At 43.9% G+C, this 20,801-nt stretch overlaps 1 protein-coding gene across 3 annotated transcripts in view; it reads right to left on the bottom strand.

The window, feature by feature from the left end:
* Window positions 1-20,801, bottom strand: part of LOC128474309 (beta-arrestin-1) — an 89,638-nt gene that overhangs the window by 56,462 nt on the left and 12,375 nt on the right. Inside the window, exon 1 of one of the 3 annotated variants that reach the window (XM_053456617.1) lies at window positions 1,935-2,061. The exons of the other annotated variants lie outside the window; for them this stretch is intronic. Within the exon in view, the coding sequence (XP_053312592.1) occupies window positions 1,935-1,951 (17 nt within the window). The 5' untranslated portion in view covers window positions 1,952-2,061. Of the gene's footprint in view, window positions 1-1,934; window positions 2,062-20,801 lie in introns of those variants that run through there. 3 annotated transcript variants of the gene reach the window in all.

Here is a 20,801-nt window from a genome sequence, read left to right as displayed (position 1 = left end):
TAGAGGGATACCAACCGGACCCCACTGACAAGGCCCACGAAGGCCACAACGTACATCTGGGGTTGTTGGTTCTCTCATGCAGAGGAAATTTGCCTCATATTGGGGCAAAATCAGACGTTTTCCGCTAATGGCACAAGAGAGCTAAAACTTGAGCTGCTCCCAAGCGCGGGACGCACCGTAGGACATTCTATGAAGCGGCCTTTCGTTTTTGGTCAGAGTCTTAAATTTGTTTTGTAATTTTTATTATTATCAAGCAACTTGTCCGTCACGGATTTTAATAACATTTATGGAACGCTAATAAATGAAATTACGGCTGTGAAATGTAATACACCGGAGCCTGGATGCAAAGTTTATTTTACTGGCAAGCCTCATCTGAAGAGATCTAATAAACCGTATGATTCATTTATTATAAGGCCTACAAACCAAGGGTCGCATCATAATCCTGATCAGTAAACTAGATAAAATACCTTAGAAGGGAATTCAGAGTCGAAATATTATAAACTGAAGGCTAAATATATACCTAAATTTGACAATACGGTAAGTAGCCATCTTGATTTTTTACAGACCTCCCGTGAGGCATTTTCTGAGATATTGTTTCTAGTAATGAGGTAGAAACCTGGAGATCCATGAGATCCTTTAGTGATCGGGCTCCACATACTCCACAAAAAGGATAATATATGTCGCTAACTCTGATAACGGCTCCCGCAATCCCATATGCAGTCCGCTAGAAAAACAAAATGGCTGCCCCAATGACTTCATTTTGCAATTTGTGTACATACACCACGTATCAATCGTATTATATATATTATAATGCTAAACATTACACAGCTAAAAACCCTGAGCTTATTTCTGGGGACCCATTACCGTTAACCCCTTAATTGCCACAGGCTTGTACAATATTCTGCATTATACATATAACTATCGGGCACACGGGCAAAATGACGGAGGGGGGTTCTTTGTCAAGGAGAAATATAGAGGAAAACTAAAGGCACAGAATAAAATAAATAAAAGTACCGTATAGCCGAACAACACTGAGTCACTGTATAGAAAGCATTACATATCTAGATAGAATAGACTATAATTATATACCATGAAATGTCTAGGCAGATTGTAGTATATTATATCTGTACATACCGAAATCTAGAACATCTAGAGCTACTTTAAGAACCCAAAGGAGGAGCGCATAGGTCCGCATTACATAGGAAGAGCTAAGAAAAGGTGACATTAAATTCGTTATGTGTTCTGGATGCCAAGGGATGATGCATCCCTTCAACATATAGGCGGCAGGTTCCGTTCAAGGCAAGCAAGTTCCGGGTAACTCACACCTTACAAAAATGATTAATATAAAACTATATATGTGCCATACATTAATACGACCAATTAAGGATGATGGGAATTGTAGTCCAAATGGACAGAAGAGCACGGTTAACAAACTGCCCTCTGATTATCCTTACTTGGTTGGTTCAATACTTTTGGTCGAGTTTAGAATAATATATATATATATATATATATATATATATATATATATATATGCTATATATACTATATATACTATAGATCCTATGTATTAGTTTGTAGCATTAATCTTTATTGAGATTCGGATTTAGCTAAAACCTAAGCATCTATAATCACTATTTCTCGAACGGCCAGCGTACATGTACACCCCCAAGCTGAAAGAATTAAAGACTATTACATAACGGGCTTTACCGCTAACACAGATGCTCGTCAGCTGTTAGAAATATTAAGAAAAACAAAAGAAAAACTAGAAAGGTCTTTATCCTTTTGGCTACAGCTGTGGCATCCAGGGGGTTAAATTTGGGAGATCAATCACATCAGAGAGGGGTAGGTTTGGCTCGGACGGAGATTCGCCTTTCGAGCCTAATTTAAAGGCATATACCGACGCAATCCGCCGACCAGGAAAGGAAGGTACTCACAAAAATATGTTCTCCATTGGAAGCCGCTCGGTTCTCCGTCTCCTGCGAGATTACCCGAGAGATGTCACGATGCAGGCAGAGAGCCTCAGAGACCGCTCTCTATCTCTGTGCGGAGGTCTGCGTGGAAGCTGCTAATCCACACACAATCCATTTAGCAATGTGCACTGACATCCTCCGAGACCTGCTAGCTACGGCCGAGTGTTTCTTCGCTTCGAGAAAAAAAAAAAAAAAGAGAAAGATTCTTCTAGTTCCCCATACGACCCTCCCAAATCTTTCGACTGTCCCTCCTCGCTCTTTTGTGTTTTCTTCCCCAAACGGCAAAGAATTTTGATGCAGTCTCCCCGAAAAAACACAGCGTCTGCATCAAAAAAAAAAACTGCATTTTTTTTTTTTTTTTTTTTAAGTGCCATACCCTTCTTATGAGGCTGATTGGTTCTCTCGCCATCACCGCTGCTGTGTGCTGTGGGCATGGGGCTCGCATATCAATAACGTATAGCTTCAAGCACATATAGAATGATAGACACGCGGTATCTCCGTGTGAGCGCTCGGCAAATTAAAACCCTTGGGGAACCGGGTACCTAAAAACCGAAGGAGAACTCACTTTTGGGCGGATATTTTAATAGCTGGGGGCTCTCGGGGGTTCGTACCCCAATATCTTCTAAACCTTCGGATAAGTCATGGGTTTCTTTAAGAGAATTAGAAAATTTGGTGAAGATGATATTGGCTAGCTGACGTATAATGGATTGCAAGCTTTGGAGACTATCTAGGTCTCTTCTTCAGGCTTATTCTATTTATGGCTAACACGGTCCAACTCTATACCTTTAAAGACAATTAGTAGGACCATTTGGTTGCCACCATTAGTGAGTCAGTATAAGAGGCTGTCCACCTGGGGTGCTCGAAGGCTCCACCCCATTGCAGAAGTACCCCGAAGTGCGATGTGGGGGCTTCACTGTCTGCTTCAGAGTATTTCTGCAACAGGGACGAGCCTCCCCGCACACCACGGGGACAAGAGGTAGCAGAAGCGCTCCGAAGAGTGCGGAAGAGAAAAGAAGAACCCAAATGGAGAAGCGGAGACAAGCGGAAAAAACATTCTGAGCTTTCTCCATGTTTTCGGACATCAATGAACAAATTTAACAAAATATGTTTAAAATTCAGCAAAGATCTCGTAGACAATATGCCTTAAGAAGATACCTAGGTGGTCTCCAAAGCTTGCAATCTATTATACCCCAGTTATCCAATAAAGAAGTCACCTTTACCAAATTTTTCCTTTCTTTGCCTAACACGGCGCAACGCGACATCTAATGTCTCCGTGAACGAGGGGCTTGAATAAGGAACGTGCCAGATGCAAACAACGCGCCCCTGTATCACCCCAGCAGTAGGAGGAAAATATCTTTAAAAGTTAATTGTGTCCAGATCCCCTTGATACAAGACAAATACAACTATAAAATATACATGTAAGAACCAACCCAGTATTGCTGGGAAAAACTGGCCACTCTCAGCCAACGGCCACTAACTCCTTGGGTTCTAACTAATTAGAATCCCCCCCCAAAAAAAGAAAGCCCGGTACATAGTAAGAAAAGCAGCCGATGGTATACTCTATCCACATGGACCCAGGCAGGGTAATCCAGATTGTAATGTCTCCATAGGAGGTTTATTTGCAATAAACTGTATAGAGCAAGAACAAAAACGGGGCTTCGAAACAATTTCCGCGTGCTCTGTGCGTGACATCGGCAGGCAACCTCTTATGCAAACTAACCCCTTCAATAACGAATACTTCATCCGAATACAAAGCCACAACAGGGCAAAAGTCAAGATGTTTTGTTCTTTTTTTTTTCTTCTATACATTTGCTTTCAATTCTGCACAATTTACACATCATTTATAATCCATTATTTTATTTTATTTTTGTTCAAAAACTGCTGGCGGGTGTCCTCTATGCCTCATTAATGTAAATAACATTAGTAATAAAAATCTGGAAAATAATACAAAAAAAAGAAAAGAAATTTGAAAGCAGATAAGACCCATTGATGCCGGATGCCTACCCCATGCATGTTTAAATCCCTCACTGTATTAGCCTTTTACCGCTTCTACTGGGAGGCTGTTCTACTTATCTATTGCCCTTTAACGGATTATTCTCCAGGACTTAGAATAGCAAAAAAAACCCTTTTTTTGCATTATCGTTTTTACAATTAGAGTAAAAAAAGATACATAAATCACCGGAAACACGGTACAAGATAGCTTACATTATTGACCAAGAGAGGTAAAAAGGTCATCGAGGCACCAAGAATGTCACCCGCAACTAAAGACTACCGTGTAGCCTGGACAAATGATGTGCAACAGGTGCAAATACCCTTCGGCAAAAGTCTTGCCCGTTATTTCATGAAATGCTATCAAAGGGAATTGACACGAAAATTCCTCGCAGGCAGAGCCATTGATGCGCAAGAGATTCTGTGTCCAGGAAGAATGATGTCAGACGCCTTGACACAAGCCCTTATCTGAAAAATGTTACGTTCCTTTATCATGGAGGAAGATGGTTCACTGAGGTCCATCTCACGGAGGTGTTGTCCCTGGGCAACTGCCATCCATTCGCCTGAGCTGGAACATGGCAGCATCTCCTGGCACTCTGCTCAAAAGGATGGGCGGTGGCGGGTACAGCTCGCTAAGGAGACTATGTGGGCAAGACAGTCCTCTACCAAAAAAGGGGGTTGGTCGGGAAGATCTCCCTTGTGACTTACCCAATGAGCAGCGGTGTACAGGGGATCCTGATCACCCAATAGGATGATCTGTCCCTGGTTTGATGATGGCTGCCCCTCCCACCAACCTGCCACTGAATGTGACAATGCCACCAGGGCAACCTGGACTCACTGTGCCATGCCCCCCCACTTACACATCCATGCTATCACACATACACTCATTCATATCCTCATTCATTCACAGATTCATTCCCTCAATCACACATACAACCCCACCCCCACCCTCTTACCTGCACTGCAGATCTCTCACTCGCAGACTTATGCAGGGGTTGCTGCTTCCCACTGTGTAACTCACAAGCAACTTCTCTTGTGCCGAACAGTGGAAGCAGGAAGGGAGCAGAGTCATGTGATGTTACATAAATTCACGTGACTACGTTGGTTCCGCTTCCCCATGCGGGCCGCATGTTGGACACCCCTGGTCTATACTATATAATCAATAGCATAATACTACTTAATCCTACCAGACGCTTCATTTTATTGATTTATTGACTCTGATAAAAATATTTGTTAAATTTATGTACAGATTTTATTATTTTTCATTTTCATTATTTCAGACAAAACATTTCTGTTTATACGTTCTTTACATCACTATTTAGAATGTACACTTCCTGCTCCTTTAGCTTTATCTTGTTAAAATCATATAAATAAATTATTTAAAATAATGTGCTCTTCATTAGCATTGCCATAAACCATCAGCTCAGTGTGGTGTTTGAGTGTATATTACTGTATACAGCGCCGGGGGGTTATATTACTGTATACAGAGCTGGGGGTTATATTACTGTATACAGCGCTGGGGGGTTATATTACTGTATACAGCGCCGGGGGGTTATATTACTGTATACAGCGCCGGGGGGTTATATAACTGTATACAGCGCTAGGGGGTTATATTACTGTATACAGCGCTGGAGGGTTATATTACTGTATAAAGCACTGGGGGGTTATATTACTGTATACAGCGCTGGGGTGTTATATTACTGTATACAGCGCTGGGGGTTATATTACTGTATACAGTGCTAGGGGGTTATATTACTGTATACAGCGCTGGGGGTTATATTACTGTATACAGTGCTGGGGGGGTTATATTACTGTATACAGCGCTGGGGGTTATATTACTGTATACAGCGCTGGAGGGTTATATTACTGTATACAGCGCTGGGGGTTATATTACTGTATACAGCGCTGGGGGTTATATTACTGTATACAGCGCTGGAGGGTTATATTACTGTATACAGCGCTGGGGTGTTATATTACTGTATACAGCGCTGGGCGTTATATTACTGTATACAGTGCTAGGGGGTTATATTACTGTATACAGCGCTGGGGGTTATATTACTGTATACAGTGCTGGGGGGGTTATATTACTGTATACAGCGCTGGGGGTTATATTACTGTATACAGCGCTGGAGGGTTATATTACTGTATACAGCGCTGGGGGTTATATTACTGTATACAGCGCTGGGGGGTTATATTACTGGATACAGCGCTAGGGGGTTATATTACTGTATACAGTGCTGGGGGGGTTATATTACTGTATACAGCGCTGGGGGTTATATTACTGTATACAGCGCTGGAGGGTTATATTACTGTATACAGCGCTGGGGGTTATATTACTGTATACAGCGCTGGGGTGTTATATTACTGTATACAGCGCTGGGGGTTATATTACTGTATACAGCGCTGGGGGTTATATTACTGTATACAGCGCTGGGGGTTATATTACTGTATACAGCGCTGGGGGGTTATATTACTGTATACAGCGCTGGGGGGGTTATATTACTGTATACAGCGCTGGGGGTTATATTACTGTATACAGCGCTGGGGGTTATATTACTGTATACAGCGCTGGGGGGTTATTACTGTATACAGCGATGGGGGTTATATTACTGTATACAGTGCTGGGGGTATATTACTGTATACAGCGCTGCGGGGGTTATATTACTGTATATAGCGCTGGGGGTTATATTACTGCATACAGCGCTGGGGGGTTATATTACTGCATACAGCGCTGGAGGTTATATTACTGTATACAGTGCTGGGGGGGTTATATTACTGTATACAGCGCTGGGGGTTATATTACTGTATACAGTGCTGGGGTTATATTACTGTATACAGCACTGGAGGGTTATATTACTGTATACAGCGCTGGGGGGTTATATTACTGTATACAGCGCTGGAGGTTATATTACTGTATACAGTGCTGAGGGTTATATTACTGTATACAGCGCTGGGGGGTTATATTACTGTATACAGCGCTGTGGGGTTATATTACTGTATACAGCGCTGGGGGTTATATTACTGTATACAGCGCTGGGGGTTATATTACTGTATACAGCGCTGTGGGGTTATATTACTGTATACAGGGCTGGGGGGTTATTACTGTATACAGCGCTGGGGGGTTATTACTGTATACAGCGCTGGAGGTTATATTACTGTATACAGCGCTGGGGGGTTATTACTGTATACAGCGCTGGAGGTTAAATTACTGTATACAGCGCTGGGGGGTTATTACTGTATACAGTGCTGGGGGTTATATTACTGTATACAGCGCTGGGGGTTATATTACTGTATACAGTGCTGGGGGTTATATTACTGTATACAGCACTGGAGGGTTATATTACTGTATACAGCGCTGGGGGGTTATATTACTGTATACAGCGCTGGAGGTTATATTACTGTATACAGTGCTGAGGGTTATATTACTGTATACAGCGCTGGGGGGTTATATTACTGTATACAGCGCTGTGGGGTTATATTACTGTATACAGCGCTGGGGGTTATATTACTGTATACAGCGCTGGGGGTTATATTACTGTATACAGCGCTGTGGGGTTATATTACTGTATACAGGGCTGGGGGGTTATTACTGTATACAGCGCTGGAGGGTATATTACTGTATACAGCGCTGGGGGGTTATTACTGTATACAGCGCTGGAGGTTATATTACTGTATACAGCGCTGGGGGGTTATTACTGTATACAGCGCTGGAGGTTAAATTACTGTATACAGCGCTGGGGGGTTATTACTGTATACAGTGCTGGGGGTTATATTACTGTATACAGCGCTGGGGGGGTTATATTACTGTATACAGCGCTGGGGGTTATATTACTGTATACAGCGCTGGGGGTTATATTACTGTATACAGTGCTGGGGGTTATATTACTGTATACAGCGCTGGGGGTTATATTACTGTATACAGCGCTGGAGGTTATATTACTGTATACAGCGCTGGGGGGTTATTACTGTATACAGCACTGGGAGGAAAATACTTTTTATCCACTTCTAGCTTTGTGCTCCGGGGAGGTTTGTATTTACTAAGAATGGTAAATTCCTAACTGATGGAACATTAGTTATTAAAGAGTTAAATGGTATTAGGTAGAACCGCTCCTTTATGAGGCTGACCTCGTTGCCGTTGTAAAGATTTAAGTTCTACTATTTTCTGCCAAAAACGTACATTAGCGGGAATTAAAAATATCCCATAAACAGTCATATTTAGCCAATTCTTTGGAGAAAAAAAAACTCCTCTTCGGAGCGGAGAGCGTTCTTATCGCTTGACATGTAAACAGTAATTGAGTTTGGCCAGATCCCGCTCCGGGCGTAAACGATTTATTGAGCAGGATTTAACTAATTGCTTTTCTTTCAGAAAATTATTTATGTTACTGCTTAAAAATATTAACATTCACCCAATTTATTTATTTTTTTACTTAAAAGGAACACTCCGATGTCCCAGACGGCCCCCTGGTTACCAGCGTAGCTGTTGGCGATACTTTAATGGGACTTTGTGACTCATTTATACATATTTCTGTAAAAGAATAATGGATTTTATTTACACGATTTATAAACCGTCAGGACCGCCCCGTGCAGACCTTACTCTTGATCGCGGGATGTTGCGCGCGTACATTCGGACCTTCTCGAATGATGTCACAAAGACCATTTTTTACCTCACTTCCTGTTTAGCATTATACTTCCTGCTCATTTGAGGTCAAACAGGAAGTGAGGTAAAAAAATGCGCTTTTTGATCCAGTTTGGTGTCTGTCTATTGGTAGCCAGACCCGACCTGCTCTTTTATTACACTTTGCTTTTGATTCCGACGTATCCAATTTGGTTCTGACCCGCTCTGCATCTGTATTTTGTTCCGGTTCTGACAACTTGGTTTCCAAGATTCCGGTTTGGTGGATCCAATCTCCATTTCAGGGTTCCAGTATTCTACAAAAAACATCATTGTGACTTTTAGGGGCCGCAGAACCCCGCGATACCCTCATACCCAGCAAACATTCCGAGCGCCTAGAAAAGAGGGACATCGGGGGAGGAAAGAGGGACTGGCTTCTGAAACAGGGATGCTTGGGTGTTATGTAAGTATAATTCTCTCTTTAAAAGATAGACCCCCCACTAACTGACCTCTGGAATTCTTCGGTTTCTGCCCTAATAATGAAGCAATAAGTAACTGCTCTACAAAAGCCTGTTCTGTTTCCATTACATTACTTTTTATTTTTCTGTGAAAAAAGAAATCGTGGGTGTGTTTTTATTGCGAGATTTCTTGCCAATTATCCCTCAATATAAAAAAAGGCTCTTTATTAAAAGTAAACAATATAAAATTTAAAATAAATGTCAGCGCGCACACTTAACGCGCATCGCTGTCACAATTGCAGCCGTCATCTTCACTACAGGGCACCGGAATATGATGTCATATCCCAGAGCTCTGCGCCTTTTTTTGTTAATGAATGGCGATGTTTACATCATGCGGCTGTTTGTGATGTCACAACGTTCCAGGAAATGCTACAAGGGCTATACCATCAGTGGGTGGAAATTGGCAGCTTCGGTCAGCTTTTGCACCCATCTTGGTTTCCGCGGTAACCGCCTTTGGAATCGGTTATGAAAATTAGGACAATTCTAGTGTTAATATAATAAAGAAGTGATATATGTGTTATGTACGTATAAATTATATAACCATACCTGGGAATAACCAGGCTATCCGGAGCCCTCATTTTTGGGGAAGTGGGTAGGTGGGAAAATTCAGTGGTTGGAGCAGAAGTGGGCAGGAAGTGGGGCATTACAAAAGAGGGTGGAGTCAGCCTGCAAACTCCGCCCCCGAGTCAGAGTAAAGTGAGTCAGAGACCCGAGGAAGCAGCCCTTTACCCATAGACTCTGTAAACTGTATACAGCGCTGGGGTTTATTACTGGATACAGCGCTGGGGGGTTATTACTGTACATTAGTTGACGGCAGACGAGCCCCCTTGGAGCGGGGAGACCATGGTCTCCCCAGGCCAAGTTCCTTCGTCAGGAGTTAAAGGGCAGTGCGAGCCAATTGGTTGATGCCAGAGGAGGCCCCTGCAGGCGACCAATAGAGTCGCTCACACGTCCCTTTAACTCCTGGCGGCGAACCTACGGATTTCCACTTCCGTTAACCCCTGCGATGCTGCGTAGATAAGGTAAGCTAGATGGGGAAGGGATCAAGGCTTCGTGTTGTGTGTCTTCGGCTACGTTTTGCCGCCGCCATGTTCGTATGTTCGGTATTCGGACTGAACAAGGAAAACGCACCCCTCGTGTACTTTTTTATGTTCGCCCGAATACGAATGCACAAGTCTAGTTATTACCGTATATGGAGAAAATACGGTATTTTTTACCATGGGACATTCCCTTTAAAACGTTATGATTACATATAAAAAGTATCGCAAGTAAAAAAAAAAGTGTAACTTCTCCCGAAAAACATCCATCTTCATTAGACGGTGTTTGCGTTCAGATTTATGTGACCTAATTTCAGCTGAAAAAAATCCTGATATATTTTTAATTAGCACAATTAGAGTTTTGGATTACTAATAACGGCTTATAATTAAGGCTTCTTTTCACACTTTGAAAATGTTAATTATCTGAGAAAAAATTTAACTATGTAAAAAAAATGCATTTATTGCTCATAATAAATCTGTCCCGCGCATGTTTTTTTTTTTTAATTTGCTTTAATTAACGATCGTTAACAGAGAGGTTCTTTTAACTGGGTTTTTGTTCACATCAAAGTACCGCGCGTGAGCGTCACGGGATGGGACGTAATTCAACATTTCATATACACAGAATTACTGCAGCCTATAAAGTCTGAGGGATGGAATAAATTAGTGGAGATATAAATGTCCTCATTTCCCCCCAAAAACAGGAATCTTAAAAATCTGTTGTTTTTTTTTATACAATTATGGCGCCAAACTTATTATGCTTTATCGATCTTATATAAATGAAACAAACACACTGCATGCCTCCCAACTGTCTTGCTTTGCGAGGGACAGTCCTGATTTTGCCACGCTATCCTGCTGTCTCACCGAGCTTTACCTCTGTTCCGCTATTTGGGGACAGAGATGGGGGATTTGGGTCCGCAACCCCGATCCCCTCAACTCCCAAGCCCCGCTCGCTCCTCACATTCCTTGAAACTAGCAGAGTATCTGGGCTAGGACTACTAGCCCTAGCCTTAGGTCAGTAGGTCCAGGGGTTGGCAGCCCCATGACAAGGAGCCTATTGGGTGATCAGGCCCCCTCTAGCACCACCGCTCAATGGGCCGGTGACAACGGAGATCACTGATCACCCCAACCAGCCAAGTAACACTACGGCCATATGTGCCGAGTCAACCAGTCCTCCATAGCTTCCTTCTGACGTCCTATCTGGACCCCCCAGCTGTATATATGGCGGTATACCACGGTATACGACAATATTCACCAAAAGGCGCATGTCCACCTCTGCTGTGGTTTAGCGGCTGTCACAACCATTATTATTCACAGTGTACCTGCCAACTGTCCCACCTTCCACCTCCAATGTGCCTCTCTTCAGAGGTAAGGGGGTATCACAATGTTCTACAGCCCTAAAAGCCCCAAATAATGCATTTAGAAACAGCAGGGAATTTGTCTCAATACCCGAGTTATGTAAATAGCCATCAGTAGGGCAATAAGTCCCATTAAAAGATCCTGGACCACAACCCCTATAACACAAAAACGGCCCTCATCGGCCATTTCTAATGTTATCAATGATGGATTTTTCCAGCACGAGTAAAATGAAAGATCTCTTTTTTTTTTATCTTTTATTATATTTTTTATATATATATATATATATATATATATATAGTTATTTGTTTTCTGTGATTGAAGCAATGGCTATTGGTTAGGCTGTTCGGGACTGTTCCACACATATTGAGACAGTTTGAAGGTATGACGAAATATTTTTCTTTCCCGATTAACGCAGCGCCGTCCATAAAGATTTGATGGCGCTTCTTTGAAATCACGTTTGGTTTAAATCAAATCTGTCAGACGGAATAAGTATCCGGCCAGAATCTGCGAGCGGTAACGCATCACAGCAGGTGGTGGACAAGAGGCTCGTAACAGATGGTAGCCGGGAACGAAGCCAAAATATACCACCGGGGGGGGGGGCTGTGATCATCTGCGTTCTGTGAGCGCAGGCATCGGACTTCGCCCCATGGCTTTAAATCCGTCAGCTCCGGTTACAGCACCGGAAACCAGTATCTCCACTAAAGCTTCTTCTTCAGTGGTAACAGAAACAGTGGGGGAAAATTTTAACTCTTTCACCGACATCATAACGATGGCATGTTATTGTGCATGTTTAACAATGATGTCTCGCCTAAACAATGTAATCATGTACAGAAAATTACAGGGTGGATAAGTGGAAGAGCCTCCCATCCGAAGTGGTAGAGGTTACTACAGTGAGGGGGATTTAAACATGCATGGGATAGGGATATGGCTCCAGAATCTAAGACAAGACCAACGACTGGTTAACGTTTGAGTCTTTAGAGCAGGAAAAACAGGCGACTAGACGGGGGGCAGAATGGGGGCCGATCTGCCAACAAATTCTACGTTTGTATCTAAACAGGTAATAATTGGTACCCAGAGCATGAAAAAGATACATTTTCTCCATTAAGTATATCTAATAGTCACTTAGGATTGGATCGCGTCTTCCAAAGCAAGTCTAAATATATATATATAAGGAGTGATGGGAGTGATAAAGGGCCATTGGAACACAGGAGTGATGGGAGTGATAAAGGGCCATTGGAACACAGGAGTGATGGGAGTGATAAAGGGTCATTGGAACACAGGAGTGATGGGAGTGATAAATGGCCATTGGAACACAGGAGTGATGGGAGTGATAAAGGGTCATTGGAACACAGGAGTGATGGGAGTGATAAAGGGCCATTGGAACACAGGAGTGATGGGAGTGATTAAGGAACATTGGGACACAGGAGTGATGGGAGTGATAAAGGGCCTCTGTACGCCTATGAAGAGATTCCATTAAAAACAGTCTAAATATTCCCCTTAACCAGAATGTTACTTAGTAAATTGGAGATATTCCCTATAAGGATGCGCTGTCGTTTTTCTCCTATCAGAAATAATGGAAAATAAGAAAAAATGAATGTTAATAGAATGCTGGAAATAAATGTATTCTTTTTTCCTTACAGAAAGAACATTTTCACAGATCAGTATTTAAAGGCACAGAAAAGTTAAAAATAGATATTTGAACGGCTACAAACTGTTAAATAAATCAATTTCTGCACAGAGAGGCCAAAACAATTTAAGTAGCCAGGAAAAAGTATATATACCCTACTGTTCCAAAGTTTGGGGTCACTGATCTGTTTTCATGGAAAAAAGGAAATTTCTGGCTGTAACACCATTGCAAAAGGTTTTTTTAACCATCAATTAGCCTTTTAAACTTAAACTCGGATCGGATCGTGCCATTGGAACACAGGAATGATGGGAGTGATAAAAGGCCATTGGAACATAGGAATGATGGGAGTGATAAAGGGCCATTGGAACGCAGGAGTGATGGGAGTGATAAAGGGCCATTGGAACGCAGGAGTGATGGGAGTGATAAAGGGCCATTGGAACACAGGAGTGATGGGAGTGATAAAGCGCCATTGGAACACAGGAGTGATGGGAGTGATTAAGGAACATTGGAACACAGGAGTGATGGGAGTGATAAAGGGCCATTGGAACACAGGAGTGATGGGAGTGATAAAGGGCCATTGGAACACAGGAGTGATGGGAGTGATAAAGGGCCATTGGAGCACAGGAGTGATGGGAGTGATAAAGGGCCATTTGAACACAGGAGTGATGGGAGTGATAAAGGACCATTGGAACACAGGAGTGATGGGAGTGATAAAGGGCCATTAGAACACAGGAGTGATGGGAGTGATAAATGGCCTCTGTACGCCTATGAAGAGATTCCATTAAAAACAGCCGTTTCCAGCTACACTAGTCATTTACAACATTAACCCCGTCTGCGCTGGATTTCTGATTATTTTATTGGGGGGGAGGAATTATTTAAAAAAGCAAGGATATTTCTAAGTCACCCCAAACCTTTGAATGGAAGCATATATTAGGATTCATGCAAAATTTAGGATTCAGAAAAAACTGGGCTTATTGATAAATAAACAAGATAATTATTATTTAGCATTTTGCAATTTGAATGATCCGCTGTTTATTGTGCATTATTATCATAAGTGGCTCTTTGGAAATATAGACACGACTGCGCTCATGAATAAACAAAGTATCCGTTCAAAAGAGACCTCGTCTCCTACAGAATCCAGACGGCACTCTGCCATTTCTTCACAATATGTGCAAACGGAACGGCCGAATCTTCTGTGTTTTGTCCCCAAATCAGCCCCATCAACGTTCTTCTATTTATAGAACACTGAGAGGTTGTTTCGGTTAATTAGCCCTTTGCATATGCTAATGAAATCAAGAAAAGGGGCACAAGGTATTCATGAGACCGAGGAGAACAGTGAAGGAAATTTCATTGGTTCCCGATTATAAGGAAAAACAAAAACTGAGCCCACCTAATAAGTATCGCCGATGATGATGTAGCCTAGAACCCAACTGGCTGGTGCTGGCCAAGTTCTATTATGAAAGGCTACTGTTCTAGCATACAAGCTGAAAATATTCTGTAACTGGCAGTGTTCTTCAAAAGGTACCATTTCTCCTCCTGATGATTAAACTTAAACTCGGATCAGCGAACACGACGTGCCATTGGAACACAGGAGTGATGGGAGTGATAAAAGGCCATTGGGACACAGGAGTAATGGGAGTGATAAAGGGCCACTGGAACACAGGAGTGATGGGAGGGATAAAGGGCCACTGGAACACAGGAGTGATGGGAGTGATAAAGGGCCACTGGAACACAGGAGTGATGGGAGTGATAAAGGGCCATTGGAACACAGGAGTGATGGGAGTGATAAAGGGCCATTGGAACAGGAGTGATGGGAGTGATAAAGGGCCTCTGTACACCTATGAAGAGATTTCATTAAAAATCAGTCATTTCCAGGTACAATAGTCATTTACAACATTAACCCCGTCTGCGCTGGATTTCTGATCCATTTCATGTTATTTTAATGGAGAAAATTTCCTTTTCTTTTGAAAACAAGGACATTTCTAAGTGACCCCAAACTTTTGAACGGTCGTGTGTCCTGTATATTTAAAAAACATGCTAATCGCTGCAAATAGTAAGAATACACTTGACTGCTTAAACCCATAGCAAGGTGAGAACAAGAAGAACCAAATACCCCACCCAAACCCATGTGAAATAAAGACAATAGACACCATTGTGTGGGATAGGGCATTCGACCACAGCTTTATTAAACCATTCCCCAGGCCAGCGGAAACAAAACATTACACATCCGGAAAACAACCTGCCAGCTGCTGAGCGCTAGGCCCAACAGGCAGTTAAATTACCACCGATCTTACCAAGAGTCCCAGCCCTGCGGGTGCCATGAGCCATGGTGCCATTACCACGCTGGCCAGGGGACCCAGACCGCAGCTGTGACAATGAAGATAACGAACATGGAAGAAAACAACAAAGCAATATACATAATACAACACAATTATACATGGCTACGAGACCAAAGGGCGGGCAGGAGGGTAACGTCTGGAAGCTGCTGTCGGTACAGGAAAAAGAGGTAAGAGTCACCTCTTCACCTTCCTATAAACCCTCATAGCAGCAACATTGTTGCAGCTACCCACCAATGAAAAAGGGGCTTACTACAGCCACCATGCATGGGCCAGCAGTCATGATCCCCCTTTCCTATAGGTCCAGGGGGCCACCTTTAATATGAAATCTTTGTCATTGGGGCTGTCTGGGACACTCTACTTTCCCATTAGATTGTGGGACATGTTAACCCGTGCTATGCTAGCTTCTATTTATGGCATTACCGTCCATTCAGGCAGCAAAGAGGTTAATGGTTAATGGAATCCGACTTTCCTAGGATTCTCAGGCCAAACACACGTATTTCCCTGAGGATCTCCTGTTCCCTCTTTGTTTCCTTCCTCTACTTTCCCTGTTCTGTTAAACCAAATTCCACTACATCAATCAAACGCTTAAACGGAGAGATTATCCCATGAGAAAGACACTTGTCCTGAGATAGCTGGAACTTTGCCCAAAGGGAAGGGCGCCTCATCCGACTTCTCCTGACCCTCTTGGAACTTCTCGCTCTGACCGTGTTAAGAAATCTGCAGTTCCAGGTCTAGTAAAGATTGTATTTCGAATAAAAGGATTACAATTACACTTCTTTATAACCTTTATCATTACATTACGGTGGACCATACCATGTTTTACGACAGGGGCAACTTTATTTTACTTTTACTTACAGATTGATATAGTCCCAAAGTATCAGATAAAAAATTATTACAAATGTTATTACTGTATACAGCGCTGGGGGTTATATTACTGTATACAGTGCTAGGGGTTATTACTATATGCAGCGCTGGGGGTTATATTACTGTATACAGTGCTGGGGGTTATATTACTGTATACAGTGCTGGGGGTTATATTACTGTATACAGCGCTGGGGGGTATATTACTGTATACAGCGCTGGGGGGTTATATTACTGTATACAGTGCTGGGGGTTATATTACTGTATACAGTGCTGGGGGTTATATTACTGTATACAGCGCTGGGGGTTATATTACTGTATACAGCGCTGTAGGGTTATATTACTGTATACAGCGCTGGGGGGTTATATTACTGTATACAGTGCTGGGGGTTATATTACTGTGTACAGCTCTGGGGGGTTATATTACTGTATACAGCTCTGGGGGTTATATTACTATATACAGTGCTGGGGGGTTATATTACTGTATACAGCGCTGGGGGTTATATTACTATATACAGCGCTGGTGGGTTATATTACTGTATACAGTGCTGGGGGGTTATATTATTGTATACAGCGCTGGGGGGTTATATTACTGTATACAGTGCTGGGGAGGTATATTACTGTATACAGCGCTGGGGGTTGTTACTGTATACAGTTTTTTTGTGCCAGAATTTAAGTATGTTTTATCTCATATCAGGCAGTTCCTCTTTAAAGGTCATATATGTGCCAGCGACATATCTACATGTGGATTGCGTGTAGTGTATTGTGAGTGATGGATTAATGGAGATATATGGAATGTATGCGGATCGGTGGTCTCACGTTGCAGCGCATGTCCTGCAGCTGTTAGTATTATGTGCTTTTCGAGTCTCCAGTCCCAGAAGCCGTGGAGGGGCCGGCGATCCGTCTGATTTCCTCCCCAACCCGCGTTCCTGCAGGGTCGAGAATCGCTTTTGTTAAATCTTTAAAGCCCTGAGGTCTAATTAAGGTCACCTTTGACGTCAAAACTCAAATGTAATCAGGCGTCCGTGTATCACGCCGTCCGCTCGCACAGATGAATGCCACTGTTCACTTTAGGCACAGAAAGGGAAGCGGCTTATTTCCATGCGCAATATTCTTAATCCGGTACTAAAACATTATATAATATGTATAATATATGTCCTTCGGTGGGAAAGACAGTCCTTCTTTGATTCCCAGTTCTCTCTGTCCCTCTTTCCTCCCCTGATGCCCCTCTTTTCTAGAAGGTCGGAATGTTTGCTGGGTATGAGGGTACCACAGGGTTCTACTGCCCCTAAAAGCCTCAATAGTGTCCCTCTGAATGCTAAGCTATATATATAGTATGCAATATATATATAAAGTTTGGGCATATTTCCCAACTGTCCTGTTTTTAAAGGGACAGTCCCGATTTGGCATTCTATGCCAATGTCCAACCAAACTCTACCTCTGTCCTGCTTCTCATCCCTGGACAAACCGGGGACTGTCCTGCGCAAGACGCACATTATCGGCGCTGCGGCTGTTCTTTTTTCTGAATGGGCCTAGTGGCCCTGTTGGTTTAGCGGGAGCCAAATGATGTATGCGCAGCCATTGGTGGGATGGCCGCCGCTCAATACTCACGCGGCGTGCATATCGAGACTGTGGCCGCATCATCTGCCAGTCGCCCCCGGGAATACTTGGGAACTCTCTGGTTTTCCAGGAGAATGTCTCGGGGGCAGGCCACGCCCACTCCCCTCCCACCAAGGCCAGTGGGTAACGCCCACACCGCTACTTGAAGAGGAAGTGCTCCGCGTAGCCGGAGTCTCGATGTTCCCTGGTATGCCCACCGTGCGTACGGCCCCTGTACGCGTCCCCCTCCCCCACACGTCAAATAAAGGGGCCAATGCATATACTCTGCATGAGCCACAAGAATGTAAAGGGGCCACGCGGCTATCATACGCATGAACGTGCTCGCTAGGGCTGGAGCGCCTGGTCAGTATAAAGTTCCGGACACGGCAGACGAGCTCGGAGCAGCCATATAAAAATACGGTTACCTTTCCAATAAGCACTTGGACGTCTGAATTCTGAAGCGCTTCCCCGGCGCTCGCTGCCGGACCGGCCGCAATGTTCCAGAAAGGACGGAGCAGAGCCGCGCAGGACAAACAAGGGCGTTAAACGAGTGTTTTTTTTCCCCGGGTAACGGAGGCCGCAGAGGGACCGAGAGCGCGGAGCTCGTCATCGGCTGCCAAAAAACACATTCCGGGCAAGGTGTTCGTCTCTGTAAAGTGCCGCGACCTTTCCGGGGTCATAACGCGGCTTCGCATTCACGATGGGTTGTCTGAGGTCGGCAGAGGTACCCCGGCCTCCTCGCAGAGCGGCCCCCAGACCCGGGGAAAATGCATTCCTCATGCTATAGAGCCCTAATACAAAGAGCGTTAACCCTTTGTACAAAGCTTGGTGAAGCACTGGACTCTCCCCTTATTAAATACTTTTGCTACCGCGTCAATCGGCAGCGTTTATATAGAGAGCGTTTACAAAGCCGTCACTTCTCCTCTTCCTGCAAATCACTTATTCTCAAACTGCACAGCTACCAACAGTCCCACATTTATCTGGAGAGTCCTGACTGAGCAGGCTTATATCTCAGCAAAGTTTATTCAGACTCCCAGATGCTTTTGCATGCACAACGCTGGAACCTAAAGCCAGCCTAATAAACCAAATTATTACTACCCAGTCTCACTACCGTGCAAAAGTTTGGGGTCACTTAGAAATCTCCTTGTTTTTTAAAGAAAATCAGTTTTGTCCTTTAAAATGACATGGAACTGATCCCAGCGCAGACGGGGTTAATTCTGTAAATGACTATTGTAGCTTAAATGTACAGAGGCCCTTTATCACTCCTATCACTCCTGTATTCCAATGGCCCTTTATCACTCCTATCACTCCTGTGTTCCAATGGCCCTTTATCACTCCCATCACTCCTGTGTTCCAATGGCCCTTTATCACTCCCATCACTCCTGTGTTCCAACAGCCCTTTATCACTCCCATCACTCCTGTGTTCCAATGGCCCTTTATCACTCCCATCACTCCTGTGTTCCAATGGCCCTTTATCACTCCCATCACTCCTGTGTTCCAATGGCCCTTTATCACTCCCATCACTCCTGTGTTCCAATGGCCCTTTATCACTCCCATCATTCCTGTGTTCCAGTGGCTCTTTATCACTCCCATCACTCCTGTGTTACAATGGCCCTTTATCACTCCCATCACTCCTGTGTTACAATGGCACGTTGTGTTTGCTGATCCAAGTTTAAGTTTAAAAGGATAATTAATGGTTAGAAAACCTTTTGCAATTATGTTACAGCCAGAAATCTCCTGGTTTTCCATGAAAACAGTCCCTGCATGAGGGTGGCCGGACATCTCAAGGCTTCATCAATACGACCCACACTCAAAGTGCCGCCAGTCCCAATCGCCAAGCCATAAGTTGGGTTGTGAGTGCAATGATGAATTCAGGACCCCCGGATTTCAGAGGGGGTTTGGGGCATTCAGCAGTACTAGGAATGTTTGTAATCCTGCCTTATAGTAATTATACGATTAGATTCCGTAGAGCACTAAATGGCACCAGTAATGTCCAGCACTACGGAATATGATGGCGCTATATAAAACAATAAATAATAGTAATGTCGGACATCATTTAAGAAAGCAGGAGAGAAGACCGAGTAAAGTGTCTCCATGGGAAGCCTGTTGGATGTTCCATACCTGGAAACTCTCCGCCCTTCTCTGGGTCAACACCTGAATCCTCCGAGTCGCGTCCTGACGTGCCCCACTCCCCGCCCATTTCCCTTTTAAATGGGGGTGTTCCCTCGATGTCAGCGGAAACGCCCCCTGACTGCACCGGGACCGCCCCCTGACGCCAGTGGGCTGTCCTGACCGTGTCCCGCAAGGGACATTCCAGTTGCCATGACATCACTTACGCATCATAATCAGTTTTATGGCGCTTTTACACGGGTAACGGGTTAGTATCAGGAGAATAGATGAGATCGCGAATCAGTATTCCTCCCCAGTCAAACTAGCTACAAATCAACATCAGTTATTTAAAGGGACAGTCACATGGAAATGTTTTATTCGCCATTTCGCTGCAGAATGAAGAAGGTGCCCCTCTGAGCCTTTTTTTGGGGGGGGGGTAAAAATCATCGAAAGGTTTTTAAAGGGGCAGTAAAGGTTCTCATCCGCTCCAGAGTTCCAAAAAAATGATCTACATTGAAAAAAATGTGGAAAGCAGCAGATTTTCTGCGTCTCTCTTACGAGCGATCGATCCTGGAAGAGCTCTCCTTGTACTACGAGCCGTAGATCAATACTATGTCGGAAGGGCCTTCTCACAGCAAGGGGGGGTTACGGCACCGACGCGTCCCAGCGCAGGCCCCCCCCGACCTGAGCATTTCATAATCTCGCCAGACGGACAGGAAGTATTCCGCGGGGCAGCGAACCCTGCGGCTACTACTCTCAGCGGAAACCCATCGCTGCCACTTTA

This window comes from Spea bombifrons, chromosome 2 (assembly GCF_027358695.1).
Source record: "Spea bombifrons isolate aSpeBom1 chromosome 2, aSpeBom1.2.pri, whole genome shotgun sequence".
NCBI lineage: Eukaryota > Metazoa > Chordata > Amphibia > Anura > Pelobatidae > Spea > Spea bombifrons.
The sequence above is the reverse complement of the archived record's forward strand: the minus strand, read 5'-3'. Positions and strand labels throughout refer to the sequence as shown.